At 44.1% G+C, this 27,609-nt stretch overlaps 1 protein-coding gene across 5 annotated transcripts in view; it reads right to left on the reverse strand.

Moving 5' to 3' along the window:
• The window catches only part of LPP (LIM domain containing preferred translocation partner in lipoma), a 331,696-nt gene that overhangs the window by 172,828 nt on the left and 131,259 nt on the right, over window positions 1-27,609 (reverse strand). For all 5 annotated transcript variants that reach the window (XM_063408794.1, XM_063408791.1, XM_063408795.1 and 2 more), the window contains one exon: window positions 11,533-11,645. In XM_063408794.1, the coding sequence (XP_063264864.1) occupies window positions 11,533-11,645 (113 nt within the window). The remainder of the gene's footprint in view (window positions 1-11,532; window positions 11,646-27,609) is intronic.

The raw sequence follows: 27,609 nt of genomic DNA on the forward strand, positions 1-27,609 counted from the left end.
AATGCCATGGCTAGCAACTGGACTGTGGGCCAGTGGGACCTGTGGTCATTGTGCACCACTGTTTAACAAGCTCATGCTCTCTGCTTATCCTGAGCAGGGCCCCAGTCCCAACAGCAGCACATTAGTGGGGGTAGTGGGATGAGCAGTAGAGTAATCCAGGACTATGTTCTCTTCCCAGCAGCTCCTGCCCCTAACACTGGAGGGAAGATTTTGCCACAAACACCTGTGGTTAGTCCAGAATTCTCAAGAGGATTTGGCCATGGATATTAGATGAATGAGAAGAGATAAAAAAAGGATGGAAGGGCATCACAGAAGTTTAGCCAACAGGATCCATGGCCTTGGGGTGAGCTCTGCTGAAGCCCTGGATCAAAGGCCAGCAGTGGATGGCTGGTTGATTTGATGGGACATGGACAATGGACGAGAAGATCTGTAATATTCCCTGTCCCTCTGCCACCCCTAAGGAAACACATGGCAATTATGCAACTGCAATAAAGAAGATGCAGCAAATAGCACTCAACAAATACTCCTTGCAGCCCAGGAATGTGCTTGTAGGTGACTTGAAACTGGAGATGTCAACACAAAGGTCCTGTGCTGTCCAGTCCCCTCAGCCCCATCTACTCTGCCTCAGGATGGGTTACCCAGCTCCCTGCTTATCACAGGCTGATATCTCAACCTTGGGCACAGAAACCTGCATCCAGCTTTTGTGGGTTTCTCACTGTTTTGTTTTGATCATGGAAGGAAGTCCTGGAAATGTTAAGGCTGGCTAAATGGAGCTTTTAAAAGTCCAGCATTTCTCTGGGCCTCTACACCAAAAACCAGCAAAATAACAAATGCCTTTCAGCTGACCAGAGAATCTTCATGCTGTGGGACGGAGAATAAGTGGGGAAAGGCACCACAATCCTCAGCACATGAAAGCAACAGGATGGATTTGATAAGGAACAGTCAGGGGATGAAGAGAGAGGAGGAGTCCCACGAGCCAACATCTGCCAGAGCAGCAGACCCGACAGTCCTGAGAGTTTACTTAACATGTCTGATCAAAAGCTTTGGGAGTCTTGTCTGTGTTAAGTGCTACCAGATGCAAAATCAGCAGCAAGATGAGAAGTGTATTAATAAACTAAGGAGGCACATAAAGTTATTTGAAAACTGGGGAAGGTGGGGAGAGAAGGGGGAGAATAAAACCAGTTTATTTTTCCATTAAGGCAATTTAATATTCTCTGGGTAGAGTTACAATTACTCGTCCTTGGGAATTAAATTGAATTTGTGAAACATTTCTGTTCATCAGCAGAATATACAATAAGAACTGGGATACATAATTTTTTGCTTTATACTTTGGGCAGGACAGCACTACTTGTCTGTCCATAGGGCAAGAACAGCTGGCCATGAAGTCTTTTTGACCCAGCATGACTTTCACTGACTTTAACTAACTTTACAGCAGCAGAGAACATATCCCTTTTCTTTTAATTAATGCAATTACATTAGGATTCATTATTGACAATTATGGTGACTGTTAAAAGTTTCCCCTTTCTTTGCCCACTCCCCCACCAACTAGAAATCTGCTCCAATATCGTCACAAATTAATGTTTAATTAGCCATCAAGCAGAGCTGATGTTTCCCACAGAGTATTGCTGTTTACAGAAAAAACTGAGAAATAGGAGAACATAGCAGATATTTCATCATCTGCCTCCAAGGGGAACCATAACCAAAGAGCAGCCAATTACCCCAATACAGCTGCAAAGTTTAATCAATGTAGAAACCAAATAGCTCATTAAGTGTCCACTGCAATAATGGAAGACCTTCCCACTGACTCATATGACATGAATGTTACATTTTTAAAGATCCATTGGTGATGAGAAAGAGTAGAGATTCCCTTCATCTTTACATTGTGCCCAAGTTGTGATCTTCATTTTCCTTTTCTGGCATAAGAAAAGAGGTAGGAGGTGGATTCCTCCTTCAGCACGGGATGTGTCTGACAAGCCATGAATTACACACGCCTGTGCACGAGGCAATCTGTCACACCCAGCCCCACCACTGGCATTTATATCCCAGAGGGGAAAACCACACCAAACACCACCTCCTGCCAGGCACAAGGAAAGTGCAGAGCTGAAGGTGATTTTACTTCTTTCAACACTTGTGGTGAGTCTGGCACTGCCATATTGTGTCCAGTATGGGAGGCAGCAGTTTCAGACCTTGAGACGCCCCCAAAACGCAGAAAACAGCTGAAAAGGAGACACATAGAGAACTCACTTGGTTTCACCTATGAAGAAAATTGAGTAGCTTGACAGCAATATCTAAACAGTTTCACAGAATGAAAATGCCAGATACCACACGACTGTCCAATCTAGCAAAACAGAAAAACACACAGCAGTTGGGAAGCCAAAGCCAGGGAAATTCCAGTTAGAAATAACAGAGATAGTCAGAGTGCAGTGTAATACTGCAGGCAATTAAATGTTAAAACAAACTTCCAAGATTTCTCCACCTCTTGATGTCTGTGGATGAAGGCTGGATGCCTTTGGTCTCCCCGGGTGACCAGGCAAAGCTTTATGATCTGCAGCAGGCAGAAGGGCACAGCTGACAATTTAATGGCTCTGCCTGGCCCCCACCTCGACAGAGGTGAGAAAGAAACAGCTCTGCCAGTCCATAAAGATCTATTGACATCACTGTGTGTTTGCACCACTTTAACTGGAAATTAAATTTACATGAACAAACTCTATCCCACACAAGACTGCATATTGTGACAGTTAAATAAAGAGCTTTTTAAAAGGCGCACGTCTCAGGCAATTTAAATCAAAAAAGATAGGTTTTGTTAAAGCTACCAATTTCAGAAAATTAAGGTTGACTAAAACTGTTTTAAAAGAATCCTTTTGGAATTTAATCACATATTGGAAACCCATATGCAGCTGTTTGTGTCACCTGCAAAAAGACTGTGTAAAACATAAGCATATGCTTAATTTTACACGTGTGCTTAAGCTCTATGAACTTTAATGAAGTTTAAACACACAGCCAAGCTTCTCTGAATTTGAGAAAGCATTCCTGGGCATGGGCTGTGAAGCTATTAGGAAATCACCAATGAGGAAAAAAGCAAAATTAAAACTGGCTGGTCAATTTTCACAGTAAGCACTAGGTCCAGAAATTAAACATATAACATATTCCTGAGTTTGTTTGCTTGTTTTGCTGTAATAGAAAGGGGTGAATGCCAGAATGTTTGCAAGGATTCCCAATGAACCTGGCAAAATGTCAGCAAAATGGATGTATAAAACTACATGAAAGTCAATGGTTTGGGTTTGGCTTCTGAGGAAATGAATCATATTAAAAATCTACTGTATGTCTCAAAGCTGTGAAGAGGAAAACCTGGACTCTGCCTCAGTCTACACATTTTTGGGGTAGTCAGTGGCTGCAGTTCACGGGGCAGGCAGGCCTCAGCTGGGCAAACCCCACAGTGTGATTCACTGAAGAAGGTTCTTGCCTTCAAGAAATTTGCAATCTCATTTTCCAAACCATTAGGCCCAGTTCTACATTCCCTTCAAGGCTGCCAGATGTGTGTCTGGTATTGGATTTGGCTGGCTGACCATGGGTTTTTATTTCTTTTTTAACAACAACTGCCTTGTTCGGACACTTTACATTCTACACATCTCCTAAGATGGGAACCTCAGCTGAAGAAAAAGGACCTGAATCACACAGAAAGCTGGATCTGTGCCTCAGGATTATCGAGTGAAAGGAGTTTGTAAAGCACCTTTGTCGCTTGCTGGCTTCAGCAACACTTGGGAATTGCTACGGCTTTTCCAAACATTTGTATTTTACTTCTCTCACCATTAAAAGCAATACTAAAACCATCACATGATGCTTTCCAGATGCTCTTCCTTACCTGTTGTGTGTTAAAGCTAATCAACATCCTGCATTTTAATCAGCAAATCAAACTGAAAAATACAATTGTGGAGAATGGTCCTTCAAAGATGGAGTTTTACGGTAGCAGACACTTAAAATCATGTCTGGAACAAATTCCCTCAGCTCTGGTATTTCTACCATCTTCCAGCTTGCTCAGTCACTGTGCCACACACTCCTCACAGAGGCAACATTTTCTAACAACAAAACCACCCTTCATGGCAGCTGAAGCTGTTTTTCACCAGCGATGGAAACTGAAAAACAGAGACAGGAACCTGCATTTCAGCCACTTCCATTCTTGGAAATTAGATGCTCTCACAACTTCTCCATATCCATCTCTCATTGCTGCCAGACAAAATTTTCATCAAAAATAGGATGAAGTTTGCCCTACACTTTGAAAAACTCCAGGGCTCTAAAACTGAATTTAGGCCACAACTGAATTTCCCAATCAGTAGAGTTCTATTTACTTTTATCTTGTTTGGCCAGAGCTCTTTTCTGCACTGCACAGCATCGTAGCACTTAAGGCACCAAACCCAAGGTGGGAATCTGACTCTGCTCTGTCACGTTTCAGAATACCACCATGCCCAAATGCATGGAAAGACTTTGACTTTCTAAACCACATCTTCCAATCCCAGCCAGCTTCACAGAAGAGGCATAATAATTTGTCTGCTGTAGTTTTTAGCATTCCTTCTTGTTACTGGCAGTCTGTTTCAGTCTTGCTGCTGCATTATAGTTCCCTAACGCAGCACAGGCTACACAGATCTGAGACAGGAGTGACCCATCTTGCAAGAGATTTTTCCTAGGACCTGCTAATCCAACTGCAGACTTGAACAGCACTCAGATTTGAGAAGAATGGAAACTTCTGGTCATGTTATCTCACCCTGTCCCATCACACAGCTCATCTGCTTTAGGAGATGATAGCAGAATTCCCACATCTTCATTTTCTTTTTGTTTTCCCTTAAATATTTCTACCTTAGATACAATGATGTATTTGCTTGCTTTTTGTGTGTCACCAGCCAAGCTCTGACAGAATAAAATTGTCTGCTTTTTTCTGCACGCTCTCCATGGCTCCACTATTACTTTCCACATTCATGTCTCTATTATCCATGGGTATAATCCAGGTTATAAACTCTCTGCAGGTGCCAGCTGTGGCTGACTCCTTCATTTGCAGTGTGACAGTGTCCCCGAGAGATGTGTCCACAGCACCAAGAAGATGCCCACCAGGGTTTGTGGCCTTGGGCACAGCACTGGGGGAGCACAGTTTGGACCCCAGCTGGCACATGTGCTGTGTCTTAACCTGGGATTTACCTTGATCAGCTCTGACCATCATAAGCAGCAACATTTCTGACCTTTCTGTTTCCTCTTGCAACTTGTTAGTAGGTCCCATATCCATATTTACACGTGACCTTTTGCTTTCTTCTGTTCCTGCACCTCATCACCTGCTGTATGGCAGATTATCAAAAGCTGCCCTGTTTCATCTCTGAAAGCATCTCCCAGCCTCAGCTGCACAGCTCTCCTCCCAAAGAAGGCACAAGTGTGCAGGTCCTGGCTCATCCTGTGTGCTGGGTGACTGTATTAAACAACAACATAACAAATACATTAAATAACACAATAATAAGCATGATGAAAATAACGAGCACAGTTAACTGTTTGGGTCCTTGCTTACTTTGTAGTCCTTGCCGAGAGGTTCAGCTAATAAAGGCTGTGGTGCATTGTAACATTGCCAAGATATTAATAGCCAGGCAGGGAGATGAATGACAGGCTTACACTGCACAATTAAAACTTTTCCAGTTTACCCTTTCAGGAAAATTTGTGGTTTATAATAAGCATCTTTGTCTATTCTGAAGAGAGTAAGGATTGGAAAGTTACATGGATGGGAACAGAGGTTCATTAAAGATTTAAAACAGAATGTGGTTTGGCATTGTAAAAGAAATACGCGTATAAGATGGGATGCATCAAGAGCTGCCTGAAAAAAGTGCTCAGTGTTCCTTTTCTCTTGTGATCCTGGATCTACTGGTCATGCTATCCACAAAAGGGGATGAAAAAGCTGCAGGGATAAAATGTGCATGCTTGCTCCCAATAATGTGAAGGTCTGCTCTATATCCCCACTCATTACTCATTTCTCGTACGTATATCTATCTATAAGGTGTAAATATATATATATACACACATGCATAAGAAATGAGTGCATTTTATTTCTCATGTATCCCAATATTCATCAATATATACAGATGTTATATTACTGATTTTTCTCACCCTAGAGACTAGAAATCCCTATTATAGAGCAAACACATATTGCCCTATAGAGACCAGTAAGCACTGCAACATTCAGAGAACGTACATGCTATTTGTTTAAGTCTAACTTAGAGTATAGCACATTCCTGTTTCTCAAACACACAAGGAAGGTAGGAAGGGAACAGATTAAAAGCATTCCTGCAAAGCCAAGGTTTGAGTAAGAGGGTTAACATTACCAGGTAATTTATTTATACTGTTGGACACAACTTCAATTTAGATAAAAGTCAGATGTTTATCACACGGATTTTAATAAATCAGGTTAGAAGTCACAGAAATCTGCAAAAGCTGGATCTTGAATGATAAGCAATGCACACAGACTGTGGCTTTATTTACAGAGTTTCTGGGAGTTACTGATCCCTCCTGGAGTCTCTCTCGCTAGCAGAGAGAGCTGCCCTGTGGTACCAACATTGCTTGCCAGTGAGCACCTACAACAGGCCAATAATCCTGATGATTAACAAAATCTAGCACTAGAGGGAGGCTGAACACATGTTCTGCTCTCTTTGGCCTTTTCAGCTTCTCCAGACATTAAAAGGCAGGTGATTTAAAGCAAGCCCAGCACCAGCAGGCAGAGCCCAGCCTCTGAACAGGAGATGAGCTATTTAAGGCAGCAACTCCCACTGGCAAAACTCATGCTCTTTCCTCCCCAGCTATTTGCCAAGATGTGCACCCAAAATTAACAAATAAAATTTAAAACAAAACAAAACAACCACCAGATTCAATTCCTGTGTCCTGGCTGTTCCTTCAGCTGGTGAATCAGGGCCACAGGGGCACCGACGCTGCCGCTCGCAGGGAGCGGAGTCAGTGAAACACCCGGCAGCCTCTTCCCTAGCAAGGACGAGGCTCTTGCTTCCCGCATCTATCAACACATTCCCACCTTCTCCCAGGCACAGGCCCTAGGGAGAAGTGAGACAGGTCTCCTCGGAACAGCCTCGCAGAGGAAGGCGCACACGCCTCCAGAATGCGCTCCAGCTTTTCTCCTCCCAAAATTCCTTTTCCTTGGCAATAGGAACTCGGGCCCTTTGGCTGATCTTCTGCACATCACAATGGGACAATACGACCAGTGAGTTCACAGGGTCTGAACGTGGTAATAGTTCCCTGCCCATGTAGCTGCAGTCCCTCCAAGCATAGATGGTTATAACAAAAACTGGTATATTAAAATTCCTTATATTGCACTTCATGCAACTACTCAAAGTCCGAATATTTCTTCACTTTAACCCCCAACCTAAAGCCACTTCTTGACATCCACTTTGATATATTCCAAATTGTTCCTATGTTCAGGAACTGATAGTGTTTAGTAATTAATTTGCAGTTATTACAGTAGTGAGGCTCTGGGATGTAGCAGGCAGACAGGAGATCTTGGTCTTATTTTTAGCCTGCTGCTGGTCAGCCTGGTGACCCCTGCTCCAGCTCTCTTATCAGGAAGAGAGTGGTATATCTTTTGTGAAGTGTTTTGTGGCCTGTCAATAAAAAACACACTGATAACAGCTGGGCTTGCTGGGAAAGAGGTGCCAACATAATCCTCTCCTTCCCATGCTGTGGTAGCACCTCAGATCCCAAAAGAAAATCAGACCCATCTGCAGATGCAGCACACGCAGGGAGTTAGTAGAGATGTGTAAATGGATGTTTTCCCAAGGTGGCCCTTGGCAAGCAGGTCACATCTGTCTTGAGCCACCCTGATCCTGCCCCAACACGAAATGCTGGGCGCTGACCCTGCCCTTCAAAGAGAACTGGTCATTTCAAAGCCAGTAGAACCCATGACTCCTGAGACAGCCTTCATGAGGATGGGGCATGGACAGTGACTGGCTTTTCACACAGCTGTGCAGTTCTCATCCCTGCACAGCCCTGCCTGGGAAGAAGGAAGAAATTGCCAGAGCCACGAGTGAGGGTCCCTGCCTGTGAGCAAACAGGGTACTTGAGAGGTGGCTGATGAGAGTTTTTTACTTTTGCATTCCCTGGCCTGGGCAGATGCCTGTTTTGAAACTAGAAGGCAAAAACATAATAAAAATATGCCTCCCTCCCTCCCAGATCTATCTATTTCCCTTTGACAAACAGTGATTTCATTTTTCTTCCCGTCCAGAATTTTTTTTCTCTTTCTCTTTTAAACTGAGCCCAGGCCAACGTGGCAAAAGGCTCTTTGCTCATGTCCTTATTTGTCAAACATGCCATCGCCACGCCCTCACCACCATTCTGGGAACAAGTCCTTGCCTTCCCCGGCTGCAGCCAAAGGGGAACTTCCCAACACAACTCTCCCCCAGCCCAAACACACTCTTTTAAAAATAAATATTGCCTTTTCTTTCCTTTCATTCCAGTTAATAAGAAAAGAGTTTAAATTTCCTTCCCCTTTTCTCCCCACAGCCCTGCTGTGAATCCGAATATGACAGATGTAGATGGGAACACAGAACTTACAAGAAAATGCCAGATCTATCACAAAGGTATTTCATGACCCAGCCCTCCTCTAATTTCCATCAGAGCATAAGTCAGATACTAAAGTACCTTTTTGGACCTGATCCTAAGTGGCCAGTTCCACTGTCCAAATAGAGATCCAGAGATAAACAGGTCTATGAAAACTGGGTATTATTATTTTAACTGCTGCTCTTAAGCTGCAGCTTTAACTGAAATAAGCTTTCAGCCCGCTGGTAACAGTAACACACAAACTGCTAATAAACAAAACATTTATCCTGCTGTCCTCATCAACTTAACACCTAGTATAAAAAGCTTTACCTGGTGCCCCACAGCACACACACTTCATAAGCTGTCATTAGCACTGCGCTGTCCAGAGAGAAATTTCTGATGTAAAATATGTGATTTGATGGAACAGATGAATTTCAAACTCTGGAGTAGATGTGGAGGGCTCTCACCAGGTCCACAGGGGCCAAACCATCCCAGACAGCAGCCTCAGGTCTGGTCAATGCTCAGGAACTGGGTCTGCTGCTCCAGCACTTACGTTTAGCAACGGGGAAACTGAGGCATGGAAATCAAATGGTCTGGCACTGGAGAGCAAAATCAGCCTCTTGGAGCCAAATACAACACATGTTCATGAGATCTCTGATTTCAGACAAACGTCTTCACATGGAACACAGACGGAACACAGTCACCATTAGTTCTGCACCTTTAGCACAAGAACACCTGTCCAGAGTTGAGAAAATTACTGTGTTTACTGCACAAAGGCATTGGGCAGCATTCTCCAGCACCACCTGCCCTTTTCCTCCTCTCTTGGGCTTTACATCTTGCTTCAGCATGACTTTTGCTGCTCCTTAAAGATAAGGAGCTGATCTTGCAACACAAAACCCTTCTGGCTCCTGACTTTAGCCCTGACATTTGCCTGCTCCATCTCCTACAGAAAATGGAAGGGAAAAGGGGAGGGAATAGGCGACCAAGGAGCACAGATGAAAGGCAGGGAGCTGTGTTTGCTGCATAAAAGCACATTTTGGGGTAGTGACAGACAGGATTGCTCAAGTACAACTGGTAGGCTCACCTTCCTCTGAGCAGGATACCATGCAAAGGAATCCCGCTCTCACCAACCTCTTGCTGAAGCCCAACATTGACACAGCTCCAGTCCCAGTTTCCCAAAGCCAGAGAGAAAGGCTGTGACAAACAGCAATTCCATGAGTTCAGAGGGAAGAGCTGTCCTGCTGAGTGGTTCTACCACAGGCACATTCCTGTGACAGCCCTGAGTGACTCAGGGACACTTTTGGAGCCACAGCAGGAGGGAGCTCCTTTCAACAAACACACAAGGTCCTTTCCTTGGGTGACCTGGGAAGGGGTAAGCCTGACCCTGAGGAATCCTGTGAGGCACCACAACCCGTTCCTGCTGCCCAGGCTCCTGTGCAGCCCCATGCATGCCTTTGCCAGGAGCCTGCTGCTCCATGGCTTCCCAGGGCGTTCTGGAAGCTCCCCTGCTCCCATGGGGGCCACTCTTCTCAGAGAGATAAAAGACAGAACAACACTTGCTCAGGAATTACTTCATTCCCCCAAGGCTGGGAAAAGCCATGCTCTGCACTTGGCAATGTCCCTGATGGCTGCAGCCTTTCCTGGCAAGGGAGAACACAATCCCTGTTAACCCCTTCCTTCTCAAAGGCTGCTCCAGCACTTGGCCATAGCAGGAAAGACTGAGGCTTTGCCACAGCATCTGAACATCTTGGCATGGGCAAGAATCCCAGTAAATCCATGAGGGAAGGGAATGTTTTGTTTTTCCCAAGGCACAATGCAGACAAATTTACTGTAGAGTTGGTGAAAGGATCAGGAACTAAGTCAGGTCCTTTGAATCCTGTTTAATGCATGCTTGCTGGCCTAATCTCATGTTCAAACCCACCAAGGGATACAGGACTGCCACGATCTTCCAGGGCCATCAAGGGCAGCCCCATGTCTGTGGATATATGGTTACATGACTCTCAACAGCCTCAAACCTCGACCATGCTCTCTTTGTTCTTACTACTTCTCACAGAAAGCTCTTCCAAATCTTTGGAGCCCCAGTACTTAAAAAAATTCTCCACACCAGCATGGAGGCACTTCTGGCAACTCAGCCTCTCCTGTTCCTGCCACAACACCCACACAAGGCTGAAATACAGGCTTATTCCCTAAGTATATTTCAGATTTGCAACCAGACCCATCCTCAGCCCTCCTTTTGCTCAGCTGACAAGAAAAACTCTTCTGGTCTCCACTGGGAAGATCAGCTCCTCACTCCTTAATCACCTTGACTGCCTTGTCCTGGAAGTCTGAATGCATTTCTCCAGAATGTGCCTGAGCAAACGCAAACCTGGCACTGCAAGCACACCTGCAGTAACTCCACAAAGGTGTTCATATCTTTCAGAGGTGTTCAAGGTCTACCCATGTTCACTTTGGACATGCAATCAACACCTGATGCATCTTAGAAGTTGCATATTCATCCAGGTGGCCAATCTAGAAGATCCAAGCCAGAAAAAAGAGGGTGAAAAGGGTCTCAATTACATCACTGGAGCCTGGGCCAGGGCTTATTTGCTTCACTTAGTTTTAGGCATCTAAACAAAGCACTTTTAGGATCAGATTACTGCCCTAAAGTCACTCCACAGTCCGTGGAAGGAGGTGGCCATTCCAGAAGACAATTCATCCTGGGAAGGTTTCCCTCCCTTCCACCATCACAACGACAGAAGGCAATTAGTCTTCTAATTCAAGCCGGATGGGAAAAATCCTTTAATAGCCCAGCAAGTTTTGAATGGAAATATTCCCTGCTTGGGAAATACAGCTTGCTAAAGCTTACTTGGTTATTCCTGACCCATGTTTTTTAACCAGAACTTTGCCACCTTGTTTTATTATCATTCATTCATTCCCACAATTTTCTGGATTGGTTCTGCACAAATGACAAATTTTTTGTCTTCTTACCTGTACATTGTAAGTAGCATCATCCAGAGGGGGTGGGGGGGGAAAGGCACCTTGTGATGATGTGATATTCCCAAGGTCATCCACAGGAGGGGGCGGGGGAGGAAGAAAGTCCCCTAGGAGAGAGAATGGGAGAATTTAGACTCAGCAGCATTTCCCCACATCATGACATGGATGATCAGCAGGAACTCTGCAATACTTTCAGCTCTGCCCATCAGTTTTGTGGCACAGGACATAACACGTTACTTAACTATGAAATGCTCAGCTTCACCCCTCACTGCTTCAGGGGATGGTTAAGCAGCCAGTAACAGTGGCAGATGGCTTAGGGGTGCTTAGATTCCACAGCAAAGCAGCTCCACAGATCCAAGTCGCATCTCAAACCTGCCCCAGGCAACCACAAAACTTGCACTAATGAACACCCCATGTCTAACCTTGCAATGGATCCTATCCAATTGATTTCCCTCGTGTGCTAAACTATGTCAGCTCTTCTTGATCCCTATAAAGACAGCATCAGAGATTCTCTGCTACAGAAGACACACAGAGGGCTGGAGCTGGGGCCCAGAATCTAGACCAGCCCATCTCCTGCCTCCCTGCTGCTGCCAGGCAGCCATACTCTTTGCATCTTCCTCTTCCTATGGGGACTTTATAGCTTCACGTAAAGATCTGCTGGGAAGATCACAGGGTCTTCTCAGTGACAACAGCCACAGGATGGGCCAGGTGCAAGCACACGTGAATCCACGTCTCTTAACTCTGGATTTTCACAGGGGGGCTGTCTACAAAATTTCTGGAATTCAACTTGCTCATGTTAATATTCCAAAAGTGCTGATGGAAAGACAAAGCAGCCTATACTGGCTGTGAAGCCATACAGCTTAGCACAGAGATGGGAGGTGGGAGCAGAGAGAAGTTCTGCTTGAGAATTTCAGGGGATGTGGGACCACAAAGGAGAAAGAAAACAAGGACAGAGCAGCACAAGCTGCAGGCAGCAGGAGATGAAAGCACCTCCTAATGGTGGAAAAAGAGCATTTGCCATTAGCACTGGATTTGTCTCCAGGGAAGGCAGCTGCCTGCAATTTGGACCACTTTGGTATGTTTTTCTTTCTTCATATGAAGATTGATGCTGCAAGTAGAGCTGTTTGCTGTTGGCTCTTGTGTGTGCAGCATCTGGGATGGAAGGTTTCAGATTAATAAAAATGTGATATTTCACATATATAGGAACTATTGCTTTTGGAAGGAAATATGAGCTCCCTACTTGACCTTCCAGATCTCCATGCAGCATCACACTGCATTCAGGCCAGAGGCCCTCAGCACCACCCCTAAATGCCAAGGAGCAGGCTCCAAACCACTCAGGAAGGTGCTGAGCCAAACCCCTTGACCTGCAGCCTTCTGGGCCACCTGTGCCCAGGTTTAAAGCCCTAGGCTCAGCCCAGAGCAGGCATAGGCACCAGCTGGGCAGCACTGCCAGCAGAGCACTTTGATGCTCTCTGCCATGGGAGGCAGATGGGTCTGCAGCCCTTGAAAGTTTTTCTCTTCTATTTCGAGTCACTCTCTGAATGACACGAATTTCTCCTAGGACTTTCAGAGATGTTACTTACCAGGAAAGAAATTTCTTCCCGTTTTCCCCAAAATGAGCATGGATGGGACTCAAAAAAACCCTTCTGAATCCCTAAGAAAGTATCATCATAAATACAAATGCTCAAAGACAGCTCAAAAACAACACACTGAAAACTAATTTAAGACAATCATGTTGCTCCAACACATAAAATCCCATGAAACCCACTGGTTCATGCTATTATAGAGTTCAGGATTGATTTTTAAAAAACTTATGTCCAATAATATCTGCAGTATCCTCCTCATTGCCCTATAATTAATACAATCTTTTATTTCAAATCATGTGAAATACAATATGAAATAAAAAGAAAAGTAGAGAGATTTTGAAATTAATTTCAAAGGGGTTAGTTCTAAAAAATGCTGGCATATTTGAGTGCTTCTTAAACTTTTCTCCTTTGCTCTGAAAATGACCCTCCAACCAGCCAACATGATTTTACAAACAAATTCAACTCCAGAGGACAGACTTCCCAAGATTATGGTTCAGATGATGTTTCTCAGTTAGTCCTGGCTGCAATGCCAAAGATTGATCTCCCTGCACAGCACATTAGTCAGACACTCTTGCTTTATTACAACCCTTCAAAACACCTAAGGAAAATCAAGGTAGAGAATGTGCTGGAGGAGATGAGACAGTGAAAGGGGCAGGTTTTCTGCATAAACTGAAGTCTGCATCTAACAATGATCACTAGAACAAACATAAACAAAATACCATTTTTGCCCCTTTGGAAGACCCACTCCTCCTGAAAAAAAACAACAACAAAAAAAACAACCCCCCAAAAAAAAAACCCACATTGGCAAGGTTTTTCAGAAAAGGAGCAAAGGACAGAAAAAGAGCTCTCTCCTAGAGTTTGGAAGAAAATACTTCTTTGCAGTAGGAGACAGCTGCCTCTACCACATCCCAGCCCAGCTCTGCTGACTCCATCCTGTGTTAGATAAGCTGCTAGCTCCACTCTCCCCACAAGTGGGAAGGTTTTTCGACTGGGAAGCAGAGAGCAGATGCCTGATGAACTGGGGGGACCTTGCAGATGTTTGGCCTTTTCCTGGTCCTCTGCGAACAGATGGACCTTTCTCCTTCACAGCTTTGGTTATTTATTCTGCCACTGCGCCTTCCTCTTTCCCACACACAGCCACAGGACCCGCTGCTGTTCCCACTGCACTCAGGGAGAGCATTCCCTGGGATGCAGAAGGGAAAGCTGTCACTGCATTATTTTTATTGGCATTGCTGGGAGTCTCCCTCCGGCAGGGAGGGAAGCACGCAGAGACTAAAATCTGTGTCCTCAGCAGCACATGATTCTAGATGATGTGGGGAAGAAACAGGTCTAGGTTTGAAGGAGCGAAAGAGGAAAAGAACCTGAAAGCCAGCTTACATTTCCTTTAAGCACAGTGTTCCTACAGTGGACCTTTGGGACCTTCTCTCACCCCCGGAGCTTTGCAAGTCAGATTTCACTTATTTAGAGCTGGGCAAGCTGTGGGAGGAGGCAGGAAACTCCACGTCCAGGCAGAGCATATCACTGCCACCCACTGCTGACCCTCTTCAGGGTCACAGAGCAAGGTGGGAGCCATCTGGGCAAGGGACCATCCCTGGTCTGCACAGATGCACCAGCAGCCACAGCAGAATGGGGCTCTGGGGTTACCAGTTAACCATGGGCTGCTGGAGGACACATCCCACCCTGAGCACTCACCCTCTCCTCACTGACTGAACCAAGCTGCCCCTCTGTGAATAAGGATAAGATGGGCACAAGGCTCATTAGTATTGAGTCTTGTTCAGCACCAAGACCAGCATTTTGGTTGACTTTCACCTGACATCAGCCTGAACACTTGGATGTATTTCAGGTTATGAGGGTGACTGCACAGAGTTCTGTCAACACAGAGGTATCAAGGCACCTCCAGAGTACTTCAGGGCAGGTGCAGAGACTTGCCCTCTAATGGCAAGTCTCTCCACGGAGGCAGCCTGGGCCAGGTATGTTTGGAAATAGGAAACACACCAAGACACAGCCTGCCTTCAGCTCGTACAATGAGAAATCTCTCCCTATTACCGTATGTTTAAGAAGAGAAAATAAACAGTCCTTGTTGCACCAGCTACTCACTCGCCCTCTGTACAGCTGTGAAGGCCATGAGTCAGCCTACGAGGGGGCTGTGCAGTGAGACACATGCCCAGCCCGGTTATTTCAGATACAGCAGCACAACGTGCCGCAAAACCACAGCTCTGAGCTCTCCTGCAGCACCTGTGCAGCTCCTGCACCGCAGCAGCACCCGCTGCAGCCACCAGGGACAGGACTGCCCACCCCGAGTGACAGAACACTTGTAGTTGGTTAATACAAGTGAGCAGGCAGAAATCAGGTGAGTCCATCATGGTTATGTTGGGAAGCAATAGCAGAGCCATAGTGATGCCTCCCAGGCCCCAGCCTGGCTTCTGGCTTCAATCAAATCTGTGCCACTGTAGATGCACTTGCAAGGTTTTACCCCTCTCCGTCCCCAAATTTCCCCTCTTACACTTTCCAAGGAGCTTGAAACATTTCACTATTACACTTTCAAATATACAAATATAAAATTGTTCAAAGCCCTAACACATAGCTACATCAGCACAAACCTGTCAGGGTGAATAGAAACTCACAGAATTTTTGCCACTGGCTGCCTGATGCCTTCTGGGTGCAAGAATGAGCTGAGAAAAACATTCTGTCTCACGCAGCAAACACCATTCTCACTTACAGGCTAACCTTTAAAATTTTAAGTGCACTTCATTTTTTGCTGGATCAGGCTCATGTCTCAAGTCTTTGTTTTCAGGAGACGTATCTGCCAGCCAGCAAATGAATTGTAGCACAGTAATTGCCTCCCCCCTTGACAGACAAAGTTGTTTAGACATTGAGGCTTTGAAACTTCTAGACTTGAAGAAGGACTCACATGTTCAGTAAAAGAGACTCTTTGGGAGAAAACCACAGAGAAACACGAAGAAGCAAAACACCATCTTTTTCACAAACAAGGATAAGCTCATGAAACCTATTAAACAAAAAACCTGGGCTTACACTGGTCTTCCCAGATCTCTGGCTGACATCTGAGGACTGCGTATCAGATGCTGATTTCAAGTTTCTCCTTCCAAGCAAAAATAACCCTTTCTGATTGTCATCTTAATAATTTCTGATTCTGAAGCTGGTTCAGAATCAGTTTGAATCACCTGAGAAACACAGTTCAGCCCTGGCTCAGACTAGACTAAGGACAGTGATGGAGAGAACCCCCACTGATGTGTTTCCATTCTGATCCAGACAGACTACATTTGGCAAAGTACTGAGCAGATAGAGGCACTGCTTGGTCAAGTATTTACCTTCTACTGCAGAAAGCCAAAGCTTTTAACATTGAAACAATTAAGTTTACACCTAAATCCTAATTCATTGAGCACTAGACTAAAATCCTGTTGATGGAGGATACCATGAACCTGTATTCCACAGTGACCATTGCAGGAGCCTGCAGAATATCACAGTATTACTGCGTGGTCTGGGAAACTTCCTACTGCTAAGTGACACCACAGGATTTTTATAGAAAACTTCAGCTAGATGTGACCTGGTGCCTCCTAGGTGTGAATACACTTCTTGAGAAGTTTCCCAAAGTGAACATTTTCCTGTAGCATCTGTACTTAACACACATCACTAGGCAAGGAAAACACACAATTAAAATCATGTTTTGTTCTCAACCATGTTGTGAGGAGTCACTGACACCACATCAATGCAGGGGAAACTGTTGCATGATGACACACCAGCTCCACAATCCACCTAAGCATGCCACATTGGCCTGTGATTCCTAAAATAAAGCACCTCCAACAACTCAAAGCACTGTTTAAATTACCACTCTTACCAATCACTAATCCTACCATTTGAACTACTTGTGCTAATCAGCTACTGTATTAATAAGCATGAGAAAGAAAAAAAACCCGCACACTGGCTAATTTCATCCTCAGCATTTAAAAAAGGAATACTGAGTCTGTCAGGTAGTTGCACTGAAAATTTACTTCACCACCTGCTAGCTGAAATATTGCCTTTATGGATTTACATTGTATTAAAAGGTCACTGGCTGTTTAAGTCTTAAACAGTTTTAATCATTCTAAAAGTCTCTTAACAGTAAGAAAAGGAAGCTCAGAACAAACAGCAGCAGGGATTCTAATTAAAAGGGCCAATTCATCTAATTTTATTTGGGGTTAATTATTCAGGATTCACTCTCTGATGTGTAAGGAATAGCAATTAGTAATTTTAGTGATTTGAGGAACATTGGAGGTGTAATCAGTTAAAATGAGTGAGTGTTTACAACACAAGATGTTGAATTAGTTTCTCCCAGCTGGAGAACAGGAACATTAGTCCCCTACAGTTCAGGACTATGAATCGCAGTCCTGCTTAAAATATTCTCTTTAAATTAAAAAAACACAAACCAAACCCACCGCATGCCAACAATCATCTGGTAATTTTGTTTACTACATGGAAAGTCAATAGGAAACGTATACCAGGGCAGCTCACACATCCTCACCTCCACCTTCACCCTGCCATCCAACTATTTAAACCCCTGGGATTCACTGGAAACAATTCCCAGCAATTTTCATATCCACACAACTCTAGTCAGACTACCACCCTCTAGCCACACTGCCTTTCACCACAGCTGGCTGAGATAATGGAAGAAGCAGCCAGTGAAACTTTGAAATGTTAATTAACCTCACTGGTTAAATATACAGAGGAAAAATGACCGTGCGATTAACTTAAAACCTCTAGGTACAATTCCTCCTGCAAATGCAAATCCAAAATAGCTCTGCTGGAATCGCTCTGGACTTCTTCCAGTGTTACTAGAGCCAGAACAAGGCACTAAAGCTTTCAGGAGAAGCAGATGAGACTCTGGTGGGGACAGAGGAGCCACGTGGGAGAGTGCCAGTGGGAAGATCCAGAGCCGGCTGCTTCCACATTCAGGTCTGAGCTGAGGCAGCAGTTCAAAGCCATTTTTTACTCCCTCTCAAGAGATAACAGGGTTTTACCACCACTCAGGCATAGCCAGTGGGACTGGAGCTGGACCCCTTGCAAGTTTGTACGCACAGGTTTGTGACTGTTAAAAGGAGCAGCACTGGCACACCATGTCAAGCTCACTGCAAATGATGCAGCTTTTAATGAGCAAATTAATTTAGTACAAACAGATACTGTCTTTAGTGTCCTGTACAGAGACCTGTCACTCCAGCTCTGGTCACCAATGTGGGAAATCCCCTTCACCCCTGATGTTCCCTCAGAACTCACTGGCCTTCATCTTAAAACACCCCAAAGGCAGTAATTAGCACGAGGGGAGGAGATAAGGGCTCAGTTCCCCAAATTATGCAAAATCTCAGCTGCTTCACCACAGTGGCTGCCCCTCGTTTTGACAACAATGGGGTTTTCTGATGAGACTGCGTTTCCATTCAGCTGGTGGCTGTAGACACCAAGTACTATCTTTCCTAGCAAATCCCAGCCAAAGGTCCTGCAGCCCCAGTGGTGGCAGGGAGGGGCAGGCAGGGACAACCCTGTGCTGGGTTGTCCTCCCACATGCACATCAGCTGAGCTTCCTACATATCAGGCTTACAACACAAAGCACAAAGCCATGGACAGAAGGCTGCATTTTGATCTTTAGCTTATTTTTCCATACAACTGTGGGGCAGGGCACTCCATCTGATGCCCATACCAACCTCTCTGCCATAGATATGACTCATGGAAAACACAACAGTCCTTTACTAAAGCTTAGTGAAGGACTAAAGTTGAACTGATGCAAGAAACAGTCCATGGAACTTTAAAACTTCAATAACAATTTGTGCTAAAACAGAAGGCAGAAGAAGAACCGTTAAAAAAGCTCCAAGCACTGTTCCCTGTCATAGACTTCTTTTAGGATGTTGGGGATGTCACTTAATCCCAATGTGTCTCTATCCACCAGCATGAAAAGCTTTCCTTTGCCTTCTCTGCAGTGTTTATTTGTAGAAGTGAGCATGAAGTTCATCTTACTTGTGCAGCAATTAGTACAATGAGACCTCACTTTCAGCTGCAGCTGCTCAGATGCAATAATGGGGACAAAAGTAGTTCTGAATGATTTTTTTAAATGACAGCAAACATCCTGCTAAGAGGGAGAGATTTCCATGTAAACAAGTAAAAATCAGGGCATCCAAGTCAGAAGAGAAAATTCTGTCCTGGAGAGGAAACAGGCTGCATTCCCACATACCATTCTTCTTCTCCGAGAGTGAAGGGTCCATGAACCACTCAACAAGGGAAACACTGCCTCACTCAGAACAAACTGGAACAGGTTATCTGTTTATTAGATTATGGTGTTGAACTCATTTGTTCATTGCTAAGAGCTTCTGACAAGAGTTGACATATGCATTAATTTACTAAAGAGGGTTGTTGTGAAGGAGTTGAAAAAAATGAGCTACACCACTAGATTAGGACCTCATTTTCCCTGGCTGCTGTTGCAAAGCACAGTGAAAGTGAGTCTGTTTATTTGGTCAGCCTTCTCCCCTGAGGCAGCAGACAGGGATATGATGTCCTTAAGACACAACCTATCTTATCTTCAACCAAACCCTCTCTGTCCCTAGTGATGAAATACAAAACACTGCACAGAACACAAAAAAATCCATTTCTCAGAGCTCTTCACTGCCGAGGGACTTCCTGAAGTTTTGGAAGCCACAACCAACAGTTTTAAGCAGTGTTGTATTTATCTTTGTCTATGCCTGTTTTTGTATTGTTTTCCCATTTTGGGGGTGAGTTGCAATCTGAGCAGTCAGAGGAAACCTGTGTTCTGCAGCCTTGGCTTGAGCCTCAGAGTCAGCAGAGGCCTGTGCTGCAGAACATCTGGAAGGACTGGATCCATTCTCTTTGCCCAGCATGTAAAAGAGAGGGAGAACAAAACCCACTGCCATAAGCAGACCATTCCTGGAGGAGAGGGTCAACCTTCCTCCAAGGTGTTCACTGAGTCTTCTGCTCCTGATTTGAGATACTGGAGCAAAACCACCAAGTGGGAAAGGCAAGTGCCATGCTCAGATGAGCTGTTCAAACAAATCCCCATGGACTAGTTTTCAAACTGGGTCACTCATCCTCTGGGTCCTCCCATCCTCTTTGCCACCCCTCCCTATGTCACACTTACAAACATCCAGACTTGGGAGATGAAAGCAAAATGGGTCTTCATCAAATGTATCTCAGTTCACTGTTTACACCAATACAAACAGCACTGGCTTTCTTCCTTCCACTGGAGTTAGTCAGTGCTACGGGGGAGCAATAAAGCATCTAGATTTTCTTTCTACTATAAAATTATTTGCCTTCTAATTCATTGATGTAACAGTTGAATAGTAAATTACATGCTTAATCCCTGAAGATAATTTAAGATAAAATTAAATGTTAGATACATAGAATTCACCTTTATCATATTTTTTTTCAAAATAAAGAGCAATGCTCCGTATCCAAATTTCAGTGATGGATTTGGCAGTGTTAGGTTAATGGCTGGAATTGATGATCTTGAAGATCTTTTCCAACCTAACCAATTCTATGATTCTAGCTCCACATATAAATGGATAGCAATATATATTTATATGGAGTGGTGGTGGTTTGGTTCCTTTTGCTAAAAATGTCCCATGTGATCTGGCTAGAATATGGAACAAAATCGGGATTAAAATCAAAAGAAAATTAAAAAGGAGGAGGGTTGTATCTTTCCCTGTGTAGGAGGTGCTACCTGGAGGTGCTCTATATCCTCTCTACTGTACTTCTTGATAACAGAGAAACTAGAGGAGAAAACAAATGATGCAGACTTTCTCTTCTTGGAGATGAATTGTAACCTAAAACACAAGCTTTCCGTACCAAAGGCCATTTTCTAACATACTAAAGTTACTACACACACTTATACTTGAAGTTACTGCCACATTGTGAGCAGAAATGCTTTAAAATTTACACACTTTTGCATAATTCAACAAAGTAACTGGTTAGGAAAAAACATGCTAAACTGACCTTTTAGACATGTAACTACATGTATTTTTCCATATTCCACAAAATCTCCTACCAAGAGCCATCCGTTCTTCTGTCTTTTCCCCACTCCAGAACACTGCAGTGGGGAAAACAAGAGGAGCGAAAGCATTTCCCACCAGGAGCACCTTAAAATGGGCAAGGAAGAGGTGAATAACAGCAGGACAAAAAGGACTTCCCAAAGATGAGAATCATATTCCCATTCAGGACACGGATGACAGCAGAATTCACTCCCCAGAGTGACTCAGGCAGACTGCCTATCCTCAGAACACAAGCAGGGATAAACAGTGGCAGCATGGAACTTGTGCTGGTTTTGGGGGGAACGTAGGTCCCACCTTGCACTCCCAGCAGGAATGGATGTGACACAGCAGTTACCCAGGCACACATTTTAACCTTCTGACCATTCTGAGAGAGCAGTCAATCAAAGCAGCAGCTTTACTGTAACTCTGCTCAGCATGCAGTGCCTCCCTTCCAGAAAAAAAAGTCTTAGGGTCTGGCATTAGCCCAGAGCAACTGGGAGGGTGCCCTTGCCATGAAACACACCAGACCTAAAGCAGGGTCAACTATTTGGTGAAGAGATTGCTCCCAGGCTGAATTAAAACTTTTCTATTTAACTGACAGAAAACAAATTACTGAAATATTTGTGGATGTTGTTAAAAGGAATAATGCGGAAGAAAATTAAAATCCTCTGCTAAGATTGTGGTTTTGTTTGAAAAGCCAGAGATTTTATTCTTAAAATAAAATGTTGTGGAAAAAAAAAATGGTAACAAATTGTAGTAACATATTGCTACAATTTCTAGGTTGGACTTTGGAAATCTTCAGTCTGAGGTTTGGTTTTTCCCTCAGAACTGCTACTTGGACAATTTTAGCTAAACAAAAAATTAAATTAGGCTAGGTGGGGAACCTCTCTTGATTTTCTTTTGTTCTAACTTCTTTTCCAGCTTTGCTACCGGAGAGTGCTAATCTATCCTTTTCAGATTAATGATTGATCTTCATTCTAAATCCCCACTCTAATATTAATAACCTCTCAGAAAACAATTAAAATGGATATACTGTTTGAGTGTGTGCTCAGGGAGAAAGAGAAGAGGATAAATCTTCTGTGGTGACAAAAGCCTCTGTCACACTTGGAGGGCTGCTGATGCCTGTGGTGATGGACAGTGGTTATCCACTGTCTCAAACATCTCCTCGTGCTGCCACAAGCACGTGCCTGGAGCACTGCAGGGCAAGGAGAGAGCAATCAGCAGCACAGCAGAAGAGGTGATGGTCCATCTCACCACCTAACAAGAACTCCTCAGTGAGCTGGAAAGATGAGGCCTTTTTTCCTCCATCAGACAGAAGATGACGCAGAAGAATGACTTCCAAGTTGACGTTACCAGCAAGTGCAAACAGCCAGAGAGACAGCAGGTAGGCTCATTGCTTGGAAATTATTTTAATGCACAGAAATTCCTGGTGTGCTGAGGCTTTATGATGAATCATGAAGCCGACGTCACTCAGAGTTGCTTATCAGCTCTGAGAATTTTCTAGCCAACATCTCTATCTTCCCCATGGATCACAGCAAAGACAGAAGCGTCTCCCCCAATACCTAAGCAGTGCCCTGGAGCTGTGGACTACAATGTTTTGCCTCTTTTGCCTTTTTCCAGTCCCAAGTGAAGCAATGGGAAGGTTGTAGTGCTGCTTGCATATTTGGTGTCTTAAAGGGTTACAAGAGGAAAGCACATTCTCTGCCCTCGAAAGGGTGCACACAGATATTCAAGGATGCAGAGTTTTCTTAGAGGATGGTCAGAGGGCTGGCAGATCTTCCTATGAAGACAGGCTTAATTGTTCAGCCTGGAGAGGGGAAGGCTCCAGGGGGAGCTAAGAACACCTTTCAATCCCTAAAGAGGCCCTACAGGAAAGCTGGGGAGGGACTTTTCACAAGGGCATGTAGTGGTAGGACAAGGGGGAATGGCTTCAAACTGAGAGTATGTTTGCATTTGATACATGGAAAAAAATCTTTTCTGTGAGGTGGTGAGGCACTGGCACAACTTACCCAGAGAGGCTGCAGACTCCCCATCCCTGGAATTGCCCCAGGCTAAGTTGGATGGGGCTTTGAGCAACCAGGGGTAGTGGAAGGTACCTCTGCCTATGGCAGAGGAGGAAGAATTAGATGATCTTTAGATCCCTTCCAATCCAAACCATTATTCTATGACCATCTTTGGCATAGTAAGACAAACTTGAGTCATGGCCTGAGTGTTCTCCTAAGAGAAGAGCAGAAAGATCCTCCTTTGGTGTTTATATGAAACCCAAGAGAAGCAGGTTCTGAAAACTCACACTGCAGTTTTGTAATGCATGACTTGCTGCACGCAGTCATCCAAGGTGACTGCTTTATGCAAAAGCAAAGCTCATTCCTAGAGGATTTAAACAATGACAGTCAGATTTCCCTGATGAAAGACACTCAAGTAAGTAACTATTTTATTTAAAGAGAAAACATGGTACTTTCAGGCACCTGGCCTGAAAACAAGAAGCAATTGAGAAAGCACCTGAGAATGTTCTGAAATTGGCCACTACTTATATTTCTACACAAAGGACAAATTTTAGATTTAAAAATACAGGCATGACCTAGCTTTAAAATCCAGTAACACATCTGGATAAAACCTAAATGTGGATGTTGATGACGTTTTAAACAATAGGACTCTCTGCTTTCACAAGACTATGAGATTTACTCCATATCCTTATCAGGCAATACATATCCCATCATGTCATGGCGATTAGCAACTTGATTGATTAAAATCTTTAATTCCATTGGATTTAAAAGGCTAGTTTGAGACACACTCATACAAAAGACAAAGGCTAGAGCTGATTACAAGCACAGAACGGGACACTGTCACTGCAGCATTGATATCTGCTCCCCTCATTTTTCAAAATGTTGCAGCTAAAATCATCTAGCCCAGAGAGGTAAACAAAGGTGTGTGTCAGGTCAGCCAGCAAAACCTTTCAAGGCTCCACAGTCATCATGAGAAAGCAAATAAAACCTACTTTGGCTCTCATTTACTATATATTTAACATTTGCAAGAGAAAAATCAGATGACTGCTTAAAGCTTGGGATGATGCACGCCACATTCAAGCTACTCTTGAGCTTGAAATGTTTAATGTTTTATGTGGTTTGGAAATGGTTTAAATTCCCTGATGAATTTTTCATGCCCAAACACAATTTAGCCTTTATCAAAAACTCCCCTTCAATTATGTACTCTGCAGAAATTCTTTGGAAGGATTCTAGACACTTTTTCCCTTTTTTTGTTTGTTTACTGTTTTCAGTTTGCCAAGGTCTATATAAAATACCCTCACTTAGCTATGCCTACTGAAGTTACCTGCACTTCACCTTCTGTGCTACTCACAGAAAATCAACTCTGCCTTCTTCCCCCCTCTCTCTCTCCCCATGACTTAATCTTAAACTGTGGAGAATGGGAGGACAGAAGAGCACTGGGGTGAGGCTAAAAAGCTGCAAACCTTTGGGTGGACCCAGCTTTTTGCCGTGATGCACCACAGGGAGCAGCAGCCGCGGAGCAAAGCCGGGAGAGGGGCATCCTCTGGGCAGCAGAGCTGGCAGCAGGCACATCATTCCCAGTGCAGGAGGCACGGCAGGAAAACAAGCCTAATTAGAGCACTGCCATGTGCCAGCTATTCTTGGAGGCAGAACAGCCCCTCAGGAGCTGCTGCAGGAGAGCGAGGCGAGGACAGCCCTCGGACCACTCCAGCCCACGTCAGAGGCATCCCCAGGAACACAAAGCCATCTTCCCCTGCCCTGTCCTGCCCTGCAGCCCAGGCTAAAGATACCAAACTCCTGCTGCTTTGGCTCTCTGAACACCTCCGTTATGCTGAGCACACATCCCCCAAGGTTCCGGGAATATTAACATAAGCCACCCACAAATATTATTTTAAAGAAGTGATTCCCAGAGTCCTCCTATTTTTGGAGAGGCATCTTAAAAAAGCTTCCCTAATATACTGGAACAGGCCCCATATTATCTCTTCATGAAAGGAATCCAACTGCTACGCTTCTAAATTCACTGGTAAGCAGTTCAGACTTCCTTTTATATTGTAAGATTTCCTTCCCATAAGACGCAAGATATATTGCCTCAAGGGAAAAACAGCTTTATGAAGAGGAAGCTATGTGTGCCAGAATTGTTCTCTTCCATTATCTGTAACATCCTTTCTCCCTCCCATTGTTTTAATAAAGTTGGTCATCAGAAGAACCTGCAGCAAAAATGCCAATACCCTCAGCAGAGTATCCACCTGCCAAAAGCCCCAAAGTACCTCTGCTGTTTTGCAGCCTTCTTGATGCTCAGAAAACCTGTTTTCTATGCACGCCACGTATGCGGTGCTGATAGAAATGTGACTTTGCTAACAGACTTACTTTTGGCTGCTCCCACCAGAAAAACGTTTGAGGAATGGATGGCTCACCAGTAATCTCCCACCTACATGTCTTTTTGTAGCATTTCATTGAATAGAAGGATGAAAAGGAAAAAAACCTCAACCAACCAACCAAACAAAAAAAAAAACCCCAAAACAAAACACTAAAGAGACAGCAAACACATTCAATGGCAATCAGCATTACAGGGAAGAAAAATAATAAAAAAAATTAAAAGTTTGCTGTCTGATGTTCCTACATGTGATCCACAGAAACATTCCCCTCCTGCACACACGTGCTTACATGCAGCAGGGGCTCAGTTAAACTCTTAAGTTCAAGTGCATTCTTAAATGTTATGTCCCATGGGCCTTCACAAAGCATGTATCACATTAGGCATTTGCTGGAATGCTTTGCTAAGCAAAAGGATTGGTTTGTGTACTTTCCCCAAAGGTTCTGCTGAAATGAGGCTAAATGGTTGCAGTGGTAGCTCTCAGGAGATCCCCAATTCTTCCCTGAAGCATTCATTTTGCTAGGATTTCCCTCTTGTACATTCAGCTTTGGGGAATCACTATGGGAAACTGGGAGCAGGGAATTCTCAGCGTTAGAAATGACAGTATTGCCTAGGGTAGCTAAACTAACCACAAATCCCTCCCCACTGATTCAGATCCCACCAGAGCCACTGACAATCTCTTCAATTTTCATTAAAAATCTCCTCTAGAGGGTATAATCTCCTCAAATTTAAGCGGAGGGAAATCCAGGGTTCCCTCAAATCAGAATCTACTTTATTTGGGACAAAAGGAATCTGCTCTCAGGAGGACTGGAGTTGCTAAAAATAAGCAAATATTCCCAGTGTTTCTACACTCCTCTCCCTGAAGTGAAATGATCAAGAGGATTAATTTTAGAGTATGTACAGTTTTATGTGGAAAAAACCCAAGCTGCATCTTAGCTTTTAAGCAAAGACCAGATGGAAAGTCTATCATTAGAAATGCCAAAGGGAGAATACACTCAAAGTTCGCTTCAGGATGGAAAGGTTATTTCTAGTCATCCTTGTTTTAAATGTTCTCAGAAGCACTCAAGCTTTTTGTAATAAGATGGCTTTTTTTTTAGTATATCAACTTGATTTCCTTTAAAATAAAATATAAAAGGATCTCCAAAATAAAACAAAAATCACCAAACAATACAAGACACAAACTTGAAAGGCAGGCGCCAGCTCTCTTTTTTTCCTCTCCAGAGCAAAAGAGTCATTAAATTTTTAATGAATTATTGTTTAGTTGACAAGAAATGCCACAAAAATGACCTGCTGATTCCACCCAGGGGTGTTTACTTAGAACTTCACAGGGAGATTTACGAGACAACAGGCAACAGATGACGTGTCAGTGGAGTCTGAGAGGCAATGCTTCCTTCATCAGGTACCAGTGTCGATGAAGAACACGTCAAGATGATGAGAAATGGGTCAGGTTTCTCCACTGTGTTCAAAGCAACACCCCAAGCCCCCAGGGAGGGCTTTGTGCAGCTGCCCCATACAAATCCACCAGGCCACCTGCACTGACAGCACCAAGCTCCTGATCCTAAGATCTGAGCAGTTCAGTGAGGGCCCCCTTTGGGCTCAAGATGCCTTCTCAGCATTACTAGCACACACAGGGTGACTAGGAAGCGACAAAATTGTGATCAGTGACATTCACTGGAGTCAATAGGGTGACATGAAGATAATGCAGTGCTTCCAGCTTTACTCCACTTGCAAACTCATACAAGAGCTAGAAACTGAGACTCCAGCAGTCCTTCATCTCCACATGCCAGCCAACTGTGAAACAAACCCCGTGCCCATGAAGATCAGCCCACAGCTGAAGTACAGGATGTGAATAAGCCCCCTGGGACACAGCTTCCAAACCTTAACAGGAAAATATTTAATCAAAGACAGAAAACTCCTCCTGTTTTCCAACAAATATTTAAGAAAGTACATCGATATGGCAATATAAAACTGACATTTTCACAGTAAACACATTTGTGTCCTGGTGCAGATTATTCCCAAAAAAGACTGAAACTACTGGTGCTTGAGCTAAAAGTGTTTTATTTCTTTGCAGGCTGTGCCTTTTCTCAGCT

Source organism: Prinia subflava, chromosome 11 (genome assembly GCF_021018805.1).
Source record: "Prinia subflava isolate CZ2003 ecotype Zambia chromosome 11, Cam_Psub_1.2, whole genome shotgun sequence".
Classification (NCBI taxonomy): domain Eukaryota; kingdom Metazoa; phylum Chordata; class Aves; order Passeriformes; family Cisticolidae; genus Prinia; species Prinia subflava.